This window comes from Hemiscyllium ocellatum, chromosome 6, assembly GCF_020745735.1.
Source record: "Hemiscyllium ocellatum isolate sHemOce1 chromosome 6, sHemOce1.pat.X.cur, whole genome shotgun sequence".
Lineage (NCBI taxonomy): Eukaryota > Metazoa > Chordata > Chondrichthyes > Orectolobiformes > Hemiscylliidae > Hemiscyllium > Hemiscyllium ocellatum.
The window spans coordinates 27,305,555-27,326,892 of record NC_083406.1 but is presented as its reverse complement, the minus strand read 5'-3'; the positions used below and the strand labels follow the sequence as shown (position 1 = coordinate 27,326,892).

Here is a 21,338-nt window from a genome sequence, read left to right as displayed (position 1 = left end):
TGCTAATGAAGGAAATTCAGTCTCTATTTGTCATAATAGTCAAGGTACCATTCAAATAGCATGGGGATTCTTCAGCATTATTTTGCATAATATGTTCTGGGAGATTTCTTTCATCTCTGGTAGTTTCTGCAGTTTGGGTGACTGCAGCTTTACTCTCCTTTTCTTAACCAGATAGTTCAAACAATGTTAAGTGTGCAATTCTATGGAGATTTTCCAGATGTGTATTCTGTTAATCTATATTACAGGTTTTTAGAAACTTGATTGTCCTGTGGGTCAGGAAACGCCTGCAATTATTTGAAAACATTGTCCAGTCTTTATTTAAAATGGTTTTCTTTCAAATTAAAATCCTAGATATTAAATCAGTCAAAGGGATTAAAGATTAAAAGACCATACATTGCAACTTAATTATAACACAGAGAGCTTTTTTTTATTGTCTTTATGGGATGTGGGCATCACTGGCTGGTCAGTATTTACTGCTTGTCTGTAGTTACCCTTGAGAAGGTGGTGTGAATTGTTTTCATGTTTATGCAGCCTTTACTGCATCATGTTCAATGCACTAATTTTGGCCTACTGTTGCTCAATTTTTGTATTTTTTTTACAGAAATACCTTACAAATTTATTCTCAGTTGTCACTGGCAAAAACTTTGCACTTGCAAAGAAATGAGGATGAAAGGTCTCTGGAGTTGGGGAGACTCCCAAATGCAATGTTAATTCAAAGGAGCATGAAGTTGCTACAAAAGCCAGGTGCAATTACTCATGAGCTGTTCTGGTCACATCAATAAGTATTCTTTAAAATTTCAAAATAAAATTTTTTATTCATAAAAGCTATTTTTATGTAGTCTCAAATGCAGTTCAGTTCTGTACAGTAGCATTAACAGCTGCATAACAAACATATCAATGGCATAACAAACATTGGAGTTTCACTCTATCCAAACAAACCAAAATCAAGACTTGCTTTGACATGCACCTTCACATTTACCTGAACAGCTCAAGAGCGGATCCATCTTTGATGCCTATCTCTCGTAACACACATTAAGTGTACATTGATCTAGAGGCACACTGTGAATCCTCCAGCGGAATTGAATATTCACATATCACGTCATTCTTCTCACCAGTTTAGGAGACATCAATCACATCAGGTAGTCAGCACAACATGCATATATCAATTAAACACTACCTCCTGCAAAAATGCCATCCCGTATTCCCAATTCCTCCGCCTCCACCGTATCTGCTCCCAGGAGGACCAGTTCCACCACAGAACACAACAGATGGCCTCCTTCTTTAGAGACCGCAATTTCCCTTCCCACGTGGTTAAAGATGTATGGAGCAGGTTGCCAGAGGAAGTGGTGGAGGCTGGTACAATTACAACATTTAAAAGGCATCTGAATGGGTATATGACTAGGAAGGGATAGGGGGGCCAAATGTTGGCAAATGGGAGTAGGTCAGATTGGGATGTCTGTTCAGTGTGGGTGAGGTGGACCAAAGGGTCTGTTTCCATGCTGTATGACTCCATTGATTTGAGCACAGTCCTGTTGGAAACTGAGTAGAGCATCTTCTGACTTACAGTCAAGCAATCTAGTGAAATAATTAATCATTCCATTCACTTTCTGCTTCAGAGTTTTACATCATGCTAAGTATCAGAATTATTACTCCAGAACCTAACTCTTAGTTATTGCTATATCATTAGATCCTTTTAATGGTCTTATCTTACTCCTTTCGGATTTATTAACTGCTTCTTTTGATCCACCTTGTCTATCATATCCCTTCCCTCTAAACTTCCATTGACATTAATGGCACCTTCAGAATACTTGCCATTGAGGTGTACAATAATGTTTCTATGTCCATTTTCTGAACACTTACTCAATGTAAACTCTTCATGCTATTATTGACTTTGGAATTTATGATCAGGAATCCCAGAGTTCAATATCAATGACTCTTTTCAAAGAAGACAACTCAATCAAATATGAGGATCCTGTCCAGTGCATGCCTTTTAAAGTTGTCCCTTGCAAATTTAGCATTGGCATTTAATTGATATGTAAGTAAAAACAATGACTGCAGATGTTGGAAACCAGATTCTGGATTAGTGGTGCTGGAAGAGCGCAGCAGTTCAGGCAGCATCCGAGGAGCAGTAAAATTGACGTTTTGGACAAAAGCCCTTCACCAGGAGTAGAGGCAGAGAGCCTGAAGGGTGGAGAGATAAGTGAGAAGAGGGTGGGGGTGGGGAGAAAGTAGCATAGAGTACAATAGGTGAGTGGGGGAGGGGATGAAGGTGTTAGGGTGCACCCCCGCCCTCAGACCTCACCCCTCCAACCGTAACAAGGACAGAATGCCCCTGGTGCTCACCTTCCATCCTATCAACCTTTGCTTAAACCAAATCATCCTCCGACATTTCTGCCACCTCCAAACAGACCCCATCACCAGGGATATATTTCCCTCCCCACCCCTTTCTGCCTTCTGCAAAGACCGTTCCCTCCATGACTACCTGGTCAGGTCCACACCCCCCTACAACCCACCCTCCCATCTTAGCACCTTCCCCTGCCACCGCAGGAATTGCAAAACCTGCGCCCACACCTTCTCCCTCACCTCCATCCAAAGCCCTAAAGAAGTTTTCCACATCCATCAAAGTTTTACCTGCACATCCACCAACATCATTTATTAGATCTGTTGCTCCCGATGCAGTCTCCTCTATATTGGGGAGACTGGACGCCTCCTGGCAGAGCACTTTAGGGAACGTTTCCAGGACACCCGCACCAATCAATCACACCGCCCTGTGGCTCAACAGTTCAACTTCCTCTCCCACTCTGCCGAGGACAAGGAGGTCCTGGGCCTCCTTCACTGCCATTCCCTCACCACCAGACCCTATAGGAAGAACGCCTCATCTTCCGCCTCGGAACACTTCAACCCCAAGGCATCAATGTGGACTTCAACAGTTTTCTCATTTCCCATTCCCCCACCTCACCCCAGTTCTAAACTTCCAGCTCAGCACTGTCCCCATGACTTATCCTATTTGCCTATCTTCTTTTCCACCTATCCAGTCCACCCTCCCACCTCTACCTATCACCATCATCCCCTCCCCCAATCACCTATTGTACTCTATGCTACATTCTCTCCAACCCACCCTCTTCTCACTTATCTCTCCACCCTTCAGGCTCTCTGCCTTTATTCCTGGTGAAGGGCTTTTGCCCAAAACGTCGATTTTACTGCTCCTCGGATGCTGCCTGAACTGCTGTGCTCTTCCAGCACCACTAATCCAGAATCTGGTTTCCAGCATCTGCAGTCATTGTTTTTACCTACATATCAATTAAATGCCAATGCTAAATTTGCAAGGGACAACTTTAAAAGGCATGCATTGGACAGGATCCTCATATTTGATTGAGTTGTCTTCTTTGAAAAGAGTCATTGATATTGAACTCTGGGATTCCTGATCATAAATTCCAAAGTCAATAATAGCATGAAGAGTTTACATTGCATAAGTGTTCAGAAAATGGACATAGAAACATTATTGTACACCTCAATGGCAAGTATTCTGAAGGTGCCATTAATGTCAATGGAAGTTTAGAGGGAAGGGATATGATAGACAAGGTGGATCAAAAGAAGCAGTTAATAAATCCAAAAGGAGTAAGATAAGACCATTAAAAGGATCTAATGATATAGCAATAACTAAGAGTTAGGTTCTGGAGTAATAATCCTGATACTTAGCATGATGTAAAACTCTGAAGCAGAAAGTGAATGGAATGATTAATTATTTCACTAGATTGCTTGACTGTAAGTCAGAAGATGCTCTACTCAGTTTCCAACAGGACTGTGCTCAAATCAATGGAGTCATACAGCATGGAAACAGACCCTTTGGTCCACCTCACCCATACTGAACAGACATCCCAATCTGACTTACTCCCATTTGCCAACATTTGCTCCCCTTATCCCTTCCTAGTCATATACCCATTCAGATGCCTTTCAAATGTTGTAGTTGTACCAGCCTCTACCACTTCCTCTGGCAACTCACTCCATACATGCACTACCCTCTGTGTGAAAAAGTTACTCCTCAGGTAATTTTTAAGTCTTTTGCCTCTCCCTTAAACTTATGCCCACTACTTCTGGAATCTCTCACTCTTGAAAAAGACCTTGGGTGTTCACCCTATCAATGCCCATCATAAGCCTCTATAAGGCAGCCTTTCAGTCTCAGAAGCTCCAGGGGAGAATAAGTCCCAGCCTATTGAGCCTCTCCATATAACTCAAAGCCTATGGTCCCAGCAATATCCAGGTAAATCTTTTCTGCATGCTCTCAGGTTTAGCAACATCCTTCCGATAGAAGGATGACCAGGATTGTACATAGTATTCCAAAGTGACCTAACCAATGTCCTGTACAGCTGCAACATGACATTCCAACTCCTACACTCAATGCACTGACCAATGAAGGCCAACATGCCAAATGTTTTCCACACCATCCTGTTTATCTGTGACTCCACTTGCAAGGAACTCTGCACTTATACCCCTAGGTCTCTTTGTTGAGCAACACTCAACAGGGTCTTATCATTAACTGTATAACTACTGCCCTGTTTTGTCTTACCAAAATGCAACACCTGACATTTATCTAAATTACACTCCATTTGCCACTCTTCGGCCCATTAGCCCATCTGATCAGCATTGCGTTGTACTCTGAGATAATCTTTTTCACTATTCACTACACCACCTATTTTGGTGTCATCTGCAAACTTACTAACTATACTTCCTATATTCACATCCAAATCAAACAACAATTCATAAGTGTGTAAACAAAGCACAGAAGAGATATAATGCTGATCTCCAACATCAAAGGATTAATGTGCAAGGCAACATTAGCTTCAGAAAGAGAGGAAATTGCTTGGAAATCTGTATGCTATTGAATTTTACAGATAACATAAAATTTTGTTCACCTTTAATGTGATGAAATACCCCAAGATATAAACAGGAATGGCTACTGTACATAACTGGACAACAGTCAACATGAGGAAACATTAAGATTCCAAGACCTTACAACCAGGGTTGACAGTTTCAGAATATGGGGTAGGCCACTTAGGCCATGGGGGTAGTGAATCTTTGGAAGTCTCTATCAGGCCAAGTCATTGAATATATTCAAGAAAGAGACAGATTTTTTTTAGATTTTAAAGGAATCAAGGGGTACGGCAAGAACACGAGAATATGGCATCAAGGTGCAAAATCAGCCACGATCATATTGAATGATGGAGTCGTCCCAAAGGGTCTGGCGACTACTGCTGCTCCCACTTTCTATGTATCCAAAATGATTTCAACAAGGTAAATAATAAGGAACATCTAAGTGAACAAGGTTAGACAGATTTAATGAGAGATTGTTCTGAACTTAGGACTTGATAGAATTGAAGAAACTTGGAAGCACAAAAGGCTGCTGCTGGACACACAAGGAGGCCATGAAGATATCAAGGCTGAAAGTGATTACAGAAGTGTGAAGAGGTGAAACTGTGGATGGATTTGAAAACAAAAAATAGAATTTTAAAATTGAGGCATTGCTCAACCTGGAGTCATTAAAGGTCAGTGAGAACAAGTGTGATGAGTGAACAACATCTGTATTAACAGTTGAACAGATGGGTTGGGAGATGAACAGCAGATCAGACAAAACTAGTGCAATATTTCAAAGTGTTGTAGAATACTAAAACGAGGAATCATTGGTTAAAATTAATGGCGGCTAAATTAAGGACATTTTAGAGATAGTTTCATGAACAACTTCGGAAACATTGAGTATTTGGGATGGGACAGTGGCAGCGAAAATCTTGGATTTAATCATAAACTAGCAGGAATCTGGTGAAAAATCTGTATCGTTACTTTTTGCTTGGTCCATCCAAGATGAAACAAATAAGTGTTCCACATATATCTTACTTTAGTCAAACCAGCTGGCTAAACTCCAAAAAGATTCAGCTACATTTAGTGAAATCATCGAAGGAAGAGGCCTCATTAACCAAATATATTTTATATACTTTTCTAAAGAAAAGGGTTGTTAATGTAACCTGTGTGCCAATAAAATGGAAAGCACTTGAAATATTTTGTAAACGCGGTTTTGTAAAATATTTGGTTAAAAAAAACAATTATTACATTTCTCCTATAGAGGTCGCTTTTATCTCATCATTTTGTTGCAGCTTGTCTTCAGAAAACAAATGGGTAGCAAAAATATCTGGATCGATTATTTTAGAAAATTGCGTCTCGTAAGATATATGGGGTTCGTTTCAAAAGTTTATTGTCATTTTCTGTTAAAAAAAGATGTAAAAGTAATAAAAGATAAAAATGGATAAAATGTAATAACATCTTTCATTAAAAAAAACATTTTTTCAAAATGATAATAAACTGGAAAGCCGAACAGGAATTTAGATCTTTAAAGTTGAGCACTGGTAAATGTAAGAATGTTTTCACAATGAGAATATTGAAACACAGACAATGTTCCTCAACAAATATGTTACAGATTAACACAAAGTGAGACTTTTGACTCCTCCAACTGAAAGAACTGAATCAATGTTACTGTCTTAGAGTGGATACACTTTTCTAATAAATGCGCACTGGCGAACGATAAAAGGAGGAATTTGGATAATCGAGGAGATAATGTCGAAAGGCTGAGAGGTGATTTCAAATGCAGCAGAGCTGTGTTTAGTATGATTAATTCTCCAGAAAGGTCGCTTTGTTGCAAGACGATAAAACGAAAGCAAAATCGATAAACTCTCTCATGTTTGTTTACTGTTCTAATGAATTTGGATAGTGCTTGGAAGTGTCTCACTTCCCTTCACAAAATGCCAAGACGGAGACTTTGGACTCTCTGAAGGCGAAACTATCAGCATGCGTGTATACAGTTGTTTGTTTTTAAAAAAAATTACAGCTCCTGTCACTGGCAAAACTGTCCCTATTAATATGCACATTATTCCCTTTGCATAAAGAACGAGTCAGCATTAATTCGGTTGCACTCTGTTGTCCAGCTTTATAACTCAAATATGCAGATCTGGATCTTTAGTGTCTGCATTTGGCCAATGAAGGAGCAGTTCGGCGGTGTGTTCAACAAAGGTCATTTTTATCCCGCGCTACTTGAAATCAGACTGATTAAGAGTTTCAAAGCTGACTGAAATGTCCAGAAATCTTTAGTGCACGGTGTAAAAATCGTTCCTTGGAAGTGGCTACGGGGCGTTCCATCTATTCGAGTGGAATTAAAACATTTCTATTCTTCAACGTCCCGATTGTTGGGGGGGGGGGGGGGGGGAGAGAGATTGCAATCTACCTCAAAAAGCACTGACTTTGTTTAAATTTTTGTTTTCAATTTCTTTTGAAAACTTCTATCCGTTTAGTTTGTACAATCTGTCCCGGTTATCAGCCTATTCAGGGTTAGCCAGCTACATCCAGAATCCGACATCACTGAGGGCTGGGGAGAACATTACCGAGCTGTGTAATTAGGATTGGAAAACAAATAGGTGATGGCGTGTGCAATTAGCTCAAATGGTCATATATCACATCGACATTGGAAATTAAAGAAATCTTCCGTTCCCAATAATAAGAAAAGCGCACAATATAGTTTCCGCATTTCGTTTAACTCCTCTCTTCCCCCCTTTGCCCGTGTGTATGTGTGTGTGTGTGCCAGGTATGAATCGCGGCTGTTCAGGGAGTTGCGGTAAATTTGAACATAAATGCTACCCAGGCAGCTGATGCGTGCTGATGAAACTGACAAGCAGCGACCAAATCCTTCAGGGACATGTCGAGACAAGATGGACCTGTTCACAAAATGTGTCTTTTTATTTGTTTGCTCGCTGATCTGCCACAATGCAGGAGAGACGCGAATTAACATGTTCCTTTACTCCAGTCGCTTCCATTCAGTTTCTGTCTGGTGCCTTTGGAGCAATCACTTTTAAATCACTCTTAGTGTGCATTACGGTTATTGGTTAGCTGCAGTTTGCACAGTTTCCGTGAATCATTGATCAATTTAGAGATTTATTATCCAGTGTTTAATACACTAAGGCACATACTCGCAATGTGATTGGTTAATGTTTATTGCATGCTCTGTCCCATATATAATGGCTACAAAGATTGTTAACAAATGCTGTACTTGGTCAATGGCTCGTGAATACATTTTGATCTTAAGAGATGACCAAAATATTGTCTTACATGGGCCAATAGATTTGCTTATTAATTAACGACGGAAGGGATTTATTGACCGAAAATTCTTGCGCAGCATGGTTTAAAGGGATAGACAATATGGTCGAAATGGAATTCTTGCTTCAGGAATAAAAAGTGCGCTCGAACCTCCGTTAAGAGGAGCTTGTGATGTGAATTCAAGTTTCGGGCAGTTGCTGTTCAGCGTCAAACCGGACCCAACCGAGTACACTATAGGTGTCAGCACGAAGGTTTACAAAACACTCGACTTCCTCTGCTGACTTAACCTCCTTCCCGAGTTCCTATCCGAGTCAGCATTAAGACCGTGCAGTCAACGTGATGCGCGTTGCACATTTTACGGTAACCCAATAACTCTGAACTTGCGATCGTCTAATCGCAGTGAAATTAGTGAGAGAGAGAGAGAGAGAGAGACAATAGCAGTAGCACACTGCAGCGGTCTCAGCCTGCACAATGCTGTCTCACGGGGGCAAGCGTGTGTATTGGTGTTGGCGGGAGAACTTCAAACAATTCAAGCGATCTTTCCCCACACTTCGGCTCCTCTCTCCCAGCGCAGTGTTTCCAATTGCTCGCGCGGCTCGGCTCATCTCCTTCAAACTGGTTCTGATCCTGTAATAATTTGCAAACCCAACTCAGCAACCTGAGCACTCAGCACGGCCGAGCAGAAAAGCTAGACTTTGCGGGTTAATTGTGCGCGATTTTCGTTTTATTTACTGCTCCCGCAGATTGTGAAACTTTGTCTGTTTGTCAGACCCACTTTAATCTCTATCTACGTGTATCTGTGGTCAAAGCAGCTGCTTTTCTTAATAAATACCCCTTCCATCTGAATTGAAATGCAAGTTCTTGAAGCGCCCTGACTTCAATTAAAAGCAAACACAATTACACTGGGTCGTGCCTGGAATACAAGTTCGACACTTGCATCTATTAATCATGAGATCCTTCCAGTCGCTATTTAAATGAACTTCAAGTTTGACTGTCAGTTGCATTGGGTGCTAAGCCCTGTTTATTCACAGCTCCTAATCTCGCATATGTAGCCCTGTTTCTAAGGTCAAACACAGTCGTTTTTAAGGGGATAAATAAAAACAGAGTCTCCCCCATGCAATCATGCCGTTATTAAAAGACGGTTTCTGCGGTTTATGTGAAGCGGAGCAGAGACTTGTTGACCTGGGGTGGGTGGAGGGGGAGGGGGGGTCGATGCAACTTTCCTCTGCTCCCGGTTAGATCAGGAGTGGTGCCCAATGCTCGGAAAAGCTCGCCTAATAGAAATAAGGGCCGCACTGTGACCAACCTTTGCTGCTTCCCAATACCTTAAATGTTGAATAAGCAATTTCTCCGGACCTCGGCGAATGTTCACTCGCCCCCTCCACCTCCCTCCCCTATTATATTGATACATTTTCCAAATCAGCCGTTTTTGCCCCCCACCCCATGCCCCCATGGAGATAAGAGACTGTGGTTAGAACTCAAGATTTGTGAAAGGACGATAACAAAAGGACAAATTGAAGTCGTTTGAGGGCCTCTGAATTTGAAATGATCTTATTGATCTGCTTTGCATCACAATCTGCCGCTTCCGCACTTAAAGGCTGGCCATTCTTTATGTTAAATCTCATCGGTGGCCACCTTTCAAGGAAAAGGGGGAGGAGGGTAAATATCTTTCACTTAACGTCAGGACTAATAATTGTCCCCTGCACTCACAGACACCGGCCCTTTTATCTCTGAGCATTTTTAAAGGAGAAATAAAATGAAGGGAAAAGTCTCCCACGTGTCGTATTTAGTCAGTTTCTCGTTCCGTTTGTTTCTCAGAACTTCCCCTCTTTCCCAGCAAGGTGGATTCCAGGCAACTTTGGACCTCTCAATCATATTGTTTTAGATAAGAATAATCTTAACAAGATCAAAGAGGGAACCTGCACAATGGATGGTATAAATTCCATCCCACTGCTGCTAATCACATCCATGCTGTCTGATTCATATTTGTCTATAGAATTCAGTTTCGGGAATCGATCCTGTGCAGTTATTCGCTCGATTTGAGGGTATGAGTTTTGTGGTCACAAAATCCCATGGTTAAGATAGAATTTCCCAGCCCGGACAGCCAGTGTTGGGAAAGGCTGACCTGGTCGCTCTGCCCTGGTGTGTTTTTAATAACTTTGGTATTTCTTGTTGTTTTCATATAAAATCATAGGAAGGCTGCGCACTGTTTACTCTGAACGCACATTTTCCAATTGCGCAACAACATTGATTATCCTGTTGCCAAAACCAAAACATCGATGGAGCTGAATAGGCAACTCGCCCGGAGGATGTAGAGACCCACATAACCACTCCCACCCCACCCCACCCCCCCCCGTCCCACCTTTGCTGTCCAGAGGGAGACAAGCTGTGTGTGGAATCTGATGTAGCTGCAAAGTTGATCTTTTGACTTTCAACAATGATGTTTCCAATGTACCGAGGAATGGGCTTGCATTAATTTATTGTGCGTGTGTGTGTGTGTGTGTGGGGGGGGGGTGATCATTTTCAGTTTGATTGGGGTTTTTTTCTCTCTTTCAAAAGTGGGGGCTGCGTAATCGGGATTCTGCCTGGTCCAGCGGTGGGTGGATTTCTGCTGCTTGCTACTTGGCGAGTTGATCCCTCGGCGTTTTCACGAGATTGCAATTAACAGATCCGAGAAGTGATTTATTTGTAAACTCGGCGCGGTTCGGCTCTGAAACTCGCTGTCTCCTTGGCTGTGCGGAACCTGATAAAGCTGCTCGCTTGTCTCTCTCTCTCTCTCTCTCTGTGCGAGTGGATAGGGTGCTATTTGATTTATTCCTGGCTGGAAAGTTAATTGCTCCGCCCCCGGGATACCGTGTGACATGTCATTCCTCCTTTTGATGTTTATGTGTGTGTTATGTGTGTGTGTTTGTCCGACAGTCTTTCGCCTCCTCTCCGCTTCTTCTCTACAAAACAACAATAATAACAACTTCAACAGGCGGCTGGAGAAGCCCAGAGCAACTTTGATCAGTCACAAAACCCACCTTTGTTTTTAAATGAACGTGTGTTGTTGTTCAAGAGAAGAAATATAGTGGGGATTTTTTTTGTTTGTTTCTTCCTTGCCCCCCACCCCCCCTCCCAATTTTTTCTATGTACCAGCAACCATGGCCGTTCCGGTTGCACTGATCCCGCCAGCTCCGGTGAATCAGACTCCAATCTCGACTCCTTCATCCTCCTCATCTTCCTCCTCTTCATCCTCCCCTGCGATCACTTCCTCGGCGGCCGGAGCAGCTGCAGCGGGGCCGGGGACAGCGGGGGCAGCGCAGAGTTTGTTCCGGGCGGACGGCGGCACCAAGCCGGTGTACTCCACGCCGTCCCCGGTCGAGAACACGCCGCAGAACAACGAGTGCAGGATGGTGGAGCTGCGGGGAGCCAAGGTCGCCTCGTTCACCGTGGACGGACACGAGCTGATCTGCCTGCCCCAGGCCTTCGACCTCTTCCTCAAGCACCTGGTCGGCGGGCTGCACACCGTCTACACCAAGTTGAAGAGGCTGGATATAACGCCCGTGGTCTGCAACGTGGAGCAAGTGCGGATCCTGCGGGGTCTGGGCGCCATCCAGCCCGGGGTCAACCGCTGTAAGCTCATCTCCAGGAAGGATTTCGAAATCCTCTACAACGACTGCACCAATGCCAGGTAAGAGAGAGAGAGAGAAAGTCCCGGGCCACGCTCTGATCTGAGCCAGCAATGACCATCGAGGAGAGAGAGGTGGAAGGGTGGGTGAGGTGGGGAACAGAGAGGTTCCTAGTGACCAGAGAGAGAGAGAGAGAGACCAACACGGCCAACAATGCGGGCTCAGGGAGGTACCAGCCCTCACTCCCAACAGCTCCCCGCAACTTACCTTCCCTGTCAAATCTTTCGCCCTCCCCTGCAAACAAAAGGAAAGTTTCACTCTTATTTTCCTTAGCAGCAGAAATTTAAGGCCGGTTAAAAATAAAAGTGATAAAAGTGACAGTAATTTGTGCCCACTGACAAAGGTTAAAGAGGTGGTCTCCCGCTCATCTCTCCCCTCCTCATCTCTCCCCTTCCCCATCTCCTCCCTCTTCGTCTCCCCCATCTCTCCATGCTCACCTCCCTCCTTCTCATTTCCTTCCTCATCTCCCCTCATGTCCCCAATCTCCCCCTCATCGTTTCCCTCCTATACATCTCCCCCTCCTCATCATCTCCCCTCCTCTCTCTCATCTCCCCCTCTTCATTTCCTCTTCATCTCCCCCATCTCAACCCCTCATCTCCCCTCTTTCTCAGATCATGCCCCACTCCCACCCCTAGCCCTCCACCCTTACACTCACACAGCCTTACAACTTCTCTCCCCACCTTCTACCCCCATTTTACACACACACCCTTACTCATTTAACTCCCTCAAACCTCCAGCCGGGCGGTTTCAGTTTTAAGTTACGAATTTCCAAAGGAGTGTTTTCTCGAGGTCCAGCCATTTGAACAACTCTTGGGCAAACTCCCCAAACCGTGTGAAACGCTACAGGCACCCAACGGTTCAAGCAACTCATTGTAACGCGCTACTTGTTCCGTTTCCCCAATGTTTCGGCTCCCAAATACCGGTGCAGATGGCTAAAGTACCTTAACTGACACCTATATGTGCCTATGTGTGTGTATACATATTAAAACCTAGTTTCTTTATTCTACATTATACATCTGCTGGGTTCCCCCCTTCTAATCCCACCTGCTGATCCGATCAGAAAGCATTGCCCTAAAGTGAGATAATCATCGCCAATCCTAACGTGCATTCCGGCCACAGGTGACCTTTTCGGAGTGGGATCCACCTGAGTGGATTTTCTGAAAACTTCGAACTGGAGTTGAAAGAAATAATCTTCCGATACAAGAAAATGCTTTGGCAAAAATCTATTGTACATAAGGGTATGTTAATTACACTCTGTTCTGGAGCTTTGCAATGTTCTCCCTCTCTTTATTCTCTTTAAAAGAATCCAATTTTTATCAAGTTGAAAAGCAAAGTCAGTCCCAAATGACAACTTTTGTCCCTATTTTGTTCTCTAAACAGAGCTTTAAGTTAACGCTTTATAATATCTCTCACATAAGTATCCTCAAACAAATTTCCAAGTAGTTTCTTGGAGAGGATATGTGTGTCTGCAACTCCCTCCCCTTTAAAAACTGGCAACAACTTTCAAGAAAGTACTTGTTAGAGGCAAACTCGAGAATCGCAGTCGTGCATTCTGCAATAATAAGCGTTGAAATGTTTCCTACAACGTTCTACACATTTTCTGCTGGCTCACGTCAGTCCTCCTAAAGTTTAACATTACAAAAGGATTGTGTTTATCTAGCCCTTGGATAATTACTAGTAACATCAGTTTCAAAGGAGATAAGGTGTAATTGGCAATACCTTTTGTTCATCCCCAATAGTGAAAGACTTCCATGAATAAATGCCTAAACTAATAAAAAGCCATTGAGTATACCCTCACTTGCATGATGTGTTCTAAAATAACAAGCTGTACCAGATGGCTGCCAACAATTGTGCTTTTACACCACCCATTAATAGTTTTACTTTGATCTTTTCTTGCTTTAGAATATATGGCACGTCACTGAGTTCTTATGTACAATGTGCTCGTTAATGATCCATATCAATTTTAAAGAGAGTTCTGGCTATATCACATGTTGGAAGGACAACATTCACAGCACCCACATTGATAACTCTCTCTCATTGCCCTCATCAGGTTTCTGTTGACTTAAAGTAATTGAACCAGTATCCATGTTTTCTTTTTAAAATATAAACCACCTTTCAGAGTTTAAAGCAATATTAACATTAAAAACAATACTTTTCTATTTGTTGCTTATTATCACTGAGCCTGACATTTTTTTTCATTGGAGAACCTAATAGTAAATTGGAACATGTTGTTACCTTTTTCTGGCACAATGCAGTCCAGTGTTCAGATGCATGATCTCATCCCATGGAAGAGTTCCTTTAAAATATGTTACCTTGGTAATTCCTTATTGAAAGATATCATATTAAGATATAGGTAAGGTGAAATAGATGATCCTTAGCCTCTCTTGTTGAGAAGTTCACAATGATCTGTGGCTGCTATGATTTTTAGAATGTGACTGCAAAAAATATTCTTTTTGGAAAGAAAATGTTGTGTTACCCTGTTTTAGAATCTTATCAAATCATAGAGCTTGTGTCCAATTAGCCAAGGTTATGGCACCTTGTTTGGCCACCTCTGTCATTTAATGCTCATTGGTGCATAAAGAGGTATTGCGTCAATTTACCCTTCAGATAATCAAAAAGTTAACACAATGCAATGATGAAAATGACTTCATAATATCCAGTGGAACAGTGAGAAACTGTTTTGAAAATCATAACTTTACCCCCACCTCCAATTGACAAGTGTTTATTTTTGTTATATGTATGATTTAAGTTTCTTTCATCACAGTTTAATCCTGTGATGGAGCATAAAATATTTACTGAGTGGAGAACCTTCATACACTGCACAATTACTGCATGCATTACTGTACAGTAGGACAAGCTTTTCCTTAATGCAGTAATATGGGATGTGACATATTATTTTGCACTGGCAAATACATAATTGATTTATGCAAATATGAAAGTGCTCAACTATTGCTCTAAATTTTAACGAAAATATTTGATAAAAGCTGAAATTTTGTCTTGAAGATCATTAAATCTTTGGTTAGCGGACTCGCTGTGCACATTTTTAAGTAGTATTGTATTCAAATATCTTGTTTATATGGAAATAATTTGCTTATATTTTAATATATACCATTATTGGCTGCTACATAATTAACATACAAAACCACTTTTCAATCAGTTTTTTTTAGAGTGGGGCATAACATTTAATATTGTCAGCAAGTTCCTACTTTCTGAATCTTGTTCTGTGAAAATACATTATACCATTGTTCAAATCCAGTATTCTGTGCACATTACTTGAATAGATGAATGCATAATCAAATGTATCAATATTCTTGGATCATGCATGAGAGCTTGAGCAGAATGCATAATATGTTATTTCACTGGTGAAGTAAACTATACATTACCAACATATTGACTACGTCCAAAAATTATACTTTCTTTAATGTATACTGTGTATATACCATGATAGTTTTCTTGCAGTGATGGAATGATTCCTTGGGTTATTATGTACATTGATGTTAGTGCTTGACTCCAATACACATATTTCTGTTGAAATATTTAATTAGAACTCAATACTTTTTGTTGAAAATTATCTAAATATACCCCTGATAGATACAGTAAATTTAAGGAAGCCAAGGGTGTCTCTGCTGATTTTCTTTCCTATTTCTAATTATAAACACATGACTTGGATTCTTTGTACAATTTTAAATTTTCAAATGTAACATCTGAAACTCTTCAATGTCTCATATTACTGAGTAAATGGTAAATTTTCAGGAACTATCCAGGTTGACTGACAAATGAAAATTTGTTCTACATTATGTTTTGCAATTAAATAAATGCTACTGCTATCATTATCATATTCCACATTATAAGCTCATGCATTGCATACCACTTAAAAAATAGTGTTGCATAATATCAGGAACAGTACAACAATTTCAAATCTAATTGTCAAATAACTTTTTTCCTCCTTTGAAAGGTTTTCAAAAGAAAAATTGCTTCTGTAAGGGAAAACTGAACAATTTTAGTAAAAATCAAGTCTCAATGACAACAACAAATTTCAACTTTATGGTGCCAAAGTCTAAGTAGACACAAGTATAGGAGTTCCCCATCAAACTGTACATGGTACAAGCTTCATTTCCATCAGAAATCCAGTGAAAGACTGAAAAATAAGAGGTGTTACATTATAATTATCTGAAGTTGTACAGGTGTATCTTACCATTTCTGACCTACTTTGTGATCCATTGCATTGGTCATATTAGTTTTTGTACAAGGAAAAAGTACAAATATATTCAACTGACTGATATTTGTAGAAGAATCCTGAAGTGTGTAACTATTTCATGCCTTCTAATTAGTTTATTATGGAGGTGATTGAGGCAATAGGCTAAAACAGGGAGAGAATATGTAACTTTTTTCTACTGATGTGACTCTACCTATAGGTAATTTATACTCAGTCCAGGATGAGAAAAAAAGAATAGGAAGATGACAGTTGTGATATCAATGGCAGCATTATTGAAAGGCGATGCTATATTTTATATTATCACTTGAATGTGGCAGAAACTGGCATATTTTTATGAAATAGATATCAGAAGGGAAGCTCCGTTTATGACGAAAAAGACCACAACTGACATCGAAATGCAATTATGTCATAAGTTTGAATTACTGCTTGATTTCACATGCTGGAGTCCGATAGCAACAGTTTGATAAGGAAAGTATATATATTTTCTTGAAGATTTAAGGAAAATGACAGTTTGGAATGTTATTAATACTTATCATGCTCATCAATATTTGAGCAGATTGAAGGACTGCCTTGCATGGTAAGGACTTCTTAAATAATGTTTTCTATAATTACCCTAAAACGTGTCTGTGATTTCTGAAATAATCCATTTTATTTGTTCTGAATTGAAAGAAAGCAATTGTCCCCAGAAAGTATACTGGATGACTTTAATGTCAAATGACTTGCTTTGAGTCCTTTGCAAGAGATATTGTTCTTTGAACAATTATTGTTTCTTTCAGTAATTTAGCAGAATGGGCTTCGCAATTGATGTGACATGGTTAGAGGATCATCTTAGAAAAGGTAGCCATTAATAGGAGAGGTACAGACAGGATGCTTAAGAGTGAAGGATTTCTGAGACATTAGCTTAGTTGTCAAGCTGACAGGGAGTTGTTACGTGATGTTGATGGACAACTAACGTCCCTTAAATGTTGCTTTCATTACATAATTTCAGATTGTTGGATAAACATATATTTTAATAAAGGCTCTGTTGTTGAATAAAATAAGGCTCAAGGGCCATATATTTTATATCACAAAAGACTAATCAACCTGCACAACTTTATGTGCGTACTTCCAAAGTCTGATCATTTCAAAGTTAAGTACACTTAGATTAGAATCAGTACTGGAACAATAATTGGCTATTGAGTAATAAGGGAACAGTAATTTTGACATAATACCCGCAATAAAACTCTGCGTATGTGTATATGGGGGTGGGCTGGCCGTTCTTTAATGCATTGATACATGGGAGTTTAATGGCAGCGAGTTGCTTGGATAATACAGGAACACACAAGCCTATAATTGCCTTTCAAAGCACCTGGTAGTGGCTGTGAAGATTGATATCAATCACTTTCACAATCGCTCTGAACTATTTCAGGAAGCATTGCATCATGGCTGAAAATGCAAGCGTCCACATAATCGGAATTAAAGGCATCTTCCATCAGACAGTGAGCAGCCTGGATCCTTGCACTGTAACACCATTTAGCTGGCCACTTCTCTTACAGTGGGGCTGCTAACTCATTTGTTGTTTGTGATGCCATTTGGTGTCATCCGATAGTTTGACAGCGAGATGCGCCTGCTGCCAGGGAGTGTCATCAAAAGGTCATGGTTTCTAAGCGATATTTCAATCAAATCACTTTGAAAAGACTAGATTAAAGGGGCTGCATCCCTTCAGCTGTTATGTGCGAGGTATCATACCAAACTACCAAAACTCAAACAAACATGCCATTATCGTACTATTAACCGGTAGGTTATGTTAAATGCCGTGAGTTACAGAGGAACACGCGGCTCAAAATGCCAAGCCTGTTTGCAAACTGAGCCTTCAAAACTGGAAATGATTCCCACCGCTGGTAATGTGAAATCACTTCAATTAAACTTTAATAAAAAAAGACAAGAACGATCGAACTCTTGTTCCTGTCAAGGCCTCCCTGCGATCAAAGCATCATTTCTCCCTCTTTGCCAGCCCATCTCTTAATGAAGTCCAATTATATTATCATAAATCGACAGCAAACTGGAATTGATGGTCTTTGCAAGAACACAAAGGTACGCAAGCCCCACGCTCACAAACTTGACGTTGGCTGCTCTACGCCGCGCCAAAACTTTTCTGCTTGTTTTTTTTCTGTTAAGTAGAAGAGAATTCCTCAATACGGAGATGCCAATTCTCACAGAACAAGTGTGAGATGTACAGAGAGGAATGATCCGGGCTGATGCCATTGACACTTGCATTAAGCTGACTGTTCTGCTTTCAGCCCGGCAACATGCGTTTTAATACTTCTGGTACAACGTTCATAGATTAATTTCGGGAGAAGACACTGTGTGTTTATCATGTGTATTTAAAGTTGACGGCAGCTAGGACTGCTGTGCCTACGTGAGGGAAAGAACAGTCGGACGAAAAAAGACAACTTTTTTTCTCTCCCTCTGCCTGACCCGTGCAGATTTTGTTTTTTTTTGTTTTGTGTGAGGGAAACTGTGTGGTCCCTTTATTTTATGTCGCCCATTGGGGGAATTGCTGGATCAGATTCAGATCATATCGAGTGGAAATGGGTGCTAAGATACCAGTCACCCAGCAACCGCATCCAAGCGGGAATTGGGATAATAATAACTTCAAAAAGGAACGACATACGGCTGATCAGGGTGGGAACCAAACTGCTTGAAAAATGAGACAGTGCAGAATTCACTCAAGTGGCCTTAATGCCAATTAAGGCAAAATGGCGCAGTCTGATCCAATAGAATCATTTTTCAAATCATCTCGTTTTGAGCTCGACCTCTTGAGTAGACGATTGTACTTATATAAAACAAAATCTCAGTGGAGTCTTTAATGTGCTCCTTTCTGTTCAGTGTTAACTGCCTTGCAGCTTTTGGAGAGAGAGACACACACTGATTTACTGCATATTTGCAACTACAGTTTGTTCTCTCATTTTTTAAGTAAATGGAACGGAGACCCTAACAAGCTTTAACTTGGTTCTTTTAAGCGCTCAGCATTACTTCTTAATGTCCGGTGGCCGGCAGTTAATGGGTTAATACTTACCCCCATGTGTTCTCTGGCTCACAAAGCCGCTACTAACGCGGCGCTTCAATGAAACCCAAGAGTCGTGGTCTGGGCTAACTTTAAAGAGACAGTGGTGCTTCACAACGGCCCCTCCTCCTCCTCCATTCTGTTTAGACTGCAATTCAAGGCTATGAATAATCCAAACTGCATCACCAGTACCTTTTTATCATGCAGCGACCTTCTCCAAATGTCCAATGCAGTGTGTATAACGATTCATTTGATGCGCTGTGAAATAATATTTCAGAAGGACGGGGGGGGGGGGGGGGGGGAGAAAGTGACTGCTAATTGCAATGTAATATTACTGTCATGTTTTTTTTGAATGTATTACTGCTGGGGAGTGAATTAGTGAATAATCAATTACAGTGGCTGAAGGCGGATTCTGCTGTGTATCGAGACTCGCTTCAATTAAGGGGCAAATTCGAGAAATGTGCAGTATTGGTCTGGATTTGCAGTCCTCCCAATCCACCCCCACTTCCCAATATTAAAGATCTACACTACCCCTTGTCACCACACCGATCGTAATGTTTACCTCCATAGAGTTGACAACCCACTCCAAGAAGACTTGAAGGAGACAGGACTTGGGTCTTGGTTAGGCTTTGGTATTAATACGATCACGTACAGAAATTGATTTTCTTCAGAAATTAATTAATTTTTCATATCGCCCTAAGCTGCGGTTAAAAAGAGTGCACACTTGCCTGTTTTTTTCCAGAAATATTGCCTAATCATATTAATATGATTGCCCCAAGGATGGAAAGATAATTGTACGAACGCATTTGGAAATATGTATCACTGCGTATTTATGATTAGATTATGCAAATCGCCCATCGCCCGTCCTTTGCAGCCCCAGATCCTCTAATTAGGATTGATATGCTGAATAGCTGTTGCTGAATCTAAATACAAGCATGACCAAAATGCATAAAATTGGAAATGACAGGGCTAGAATTTAAGTAAGTATCGTCCGACTCTTTTTCAAACTTGAGTGGTGTAAGATAGCTACAGGAAGGAACGTCCCAATGACCTTTCACTGATCTCGCCCATTGTTAACAGTGGGTAGGCAAGTCATTTTCTAGCTCCGCGCGGCTCCTGCTTCCCATCTGCGGGGTGATGGATTGCCGTGTTTCATACATTTCAGCTTTTGTCTGACTGTCTTGCTGGGGGAGGAAAGACAGACACAGTCAACGAGTTTTCAGCAGCGATTACAAACACAGCTCCGCTCTCTCTTTCACATGTAAAGACTCAGTCCTGGGAAGGTAAAGCGTGGCCCCTGACTGATTGGGTTTGGACGAGCGACGACGGAGTTGAGCAACGCATCGACCCCGATGCTAACCCTTCACCTGCGACGTGCAAGGGACAGAGGACCGCGTCAGCGGAGATCTTCAAGTGGCGATATTGACGGTCTGCGGCCTGTTTGGCTGACTTCTACAGTCAGTGTTTGGCAATAGCACCTCGTTGCCCCACTCGCTGCTGGATAGATCGCCGCTAACCTCAGTCACTTTGAAGTTTGTAATTTGGAATGGATCTGGGAATATCTCGAGATAAAAGGGGGAGGTTGTATATGTTGTCCGGGCAACTGAAAGAGACTTGGTTCCTGAGTATTCAAGCTTCATACTTAGCCCACCAGAAACTTCAGCATGCTCTCAAAGTGGTGTGAATATATTTCTGTTGCATTTACAATTTGCTAAAAGTGTAACCAACTAGGGAGATTTGCCTGTCTGCTTGCTGTTTCGCCTGCTGTATAAACAGAACCTGCATATAGCCAGCACAATAAACGCCGTGATTAGCGTTATAAGGTGAAAGCTGTACAAACATTTCATTCTGTAGGCTGCAAGTGGCTGAAATCATCTCTCATAATAAATAGTCAGGAGAATGCAATTAGGTCATTTTTTTTAAACATCCATATTAGACTTGTTTTACCCATCACCCCCAAACAAAAACAAAACTCGAAAAAGCAATTTCATTAGAAAGGGCACTGGAAGTAAATCAGAGGAGTTGAAATATCGGTTAGTTTTGGAGCTGAACAGTTAGAGTGTCCTTTGCCAGTGGGCTGTTAACTTCCACAGCAGGTTACAGAATGATTTGGATCATGGGTATGTTTTAATTCCATTGGCCCAGACCATCCAGTTGTTTTGATAGCTACCAGGCACTTGGCGGCCTGCTGTACAGAAGGGTGGAGCGGTCCCCGAACTGGCTGGATAGCCCCAGACAGTTATCAAAAAGGCCAGCTTTTCAGGTGTTAGCA

General features: G+C 41.4%; 1 protein-coding gene across 6 annotated transcripts in view; it reads left to right on the top strand.

The window, feature by feature from the left end:
- The first annotated feature begins 10,868 nt into the window (after positions 1–10,868).
- Positions 10,869–21,338, top strand: part of LOC132816389 (dachshund homolog 1-like) — a 592,865-nt gene continuing 582,395 nt past the window's right edge. For 2 of the 6 annotated variants that reach the window (XM_060825884.1, XM_060825882.1), the window contains exon 1: positions 10,873–11,806. In XM_060825884.1, the coding sequence (XP_060681867.1) occupies positions 11,277–11,806 (530 nt within the window). In that variant the 5' untranslated portion in view covers positions 10,873–11,276. Of the gene's footprint in view, positions 11,807–21,338 lie in introns of all 6 variants that reach the window. The other 4 variants (XM_060825887.1, XM_060825886.1, XM_060825885.1 and 1 more) reach the window with 3 other exon arrangements.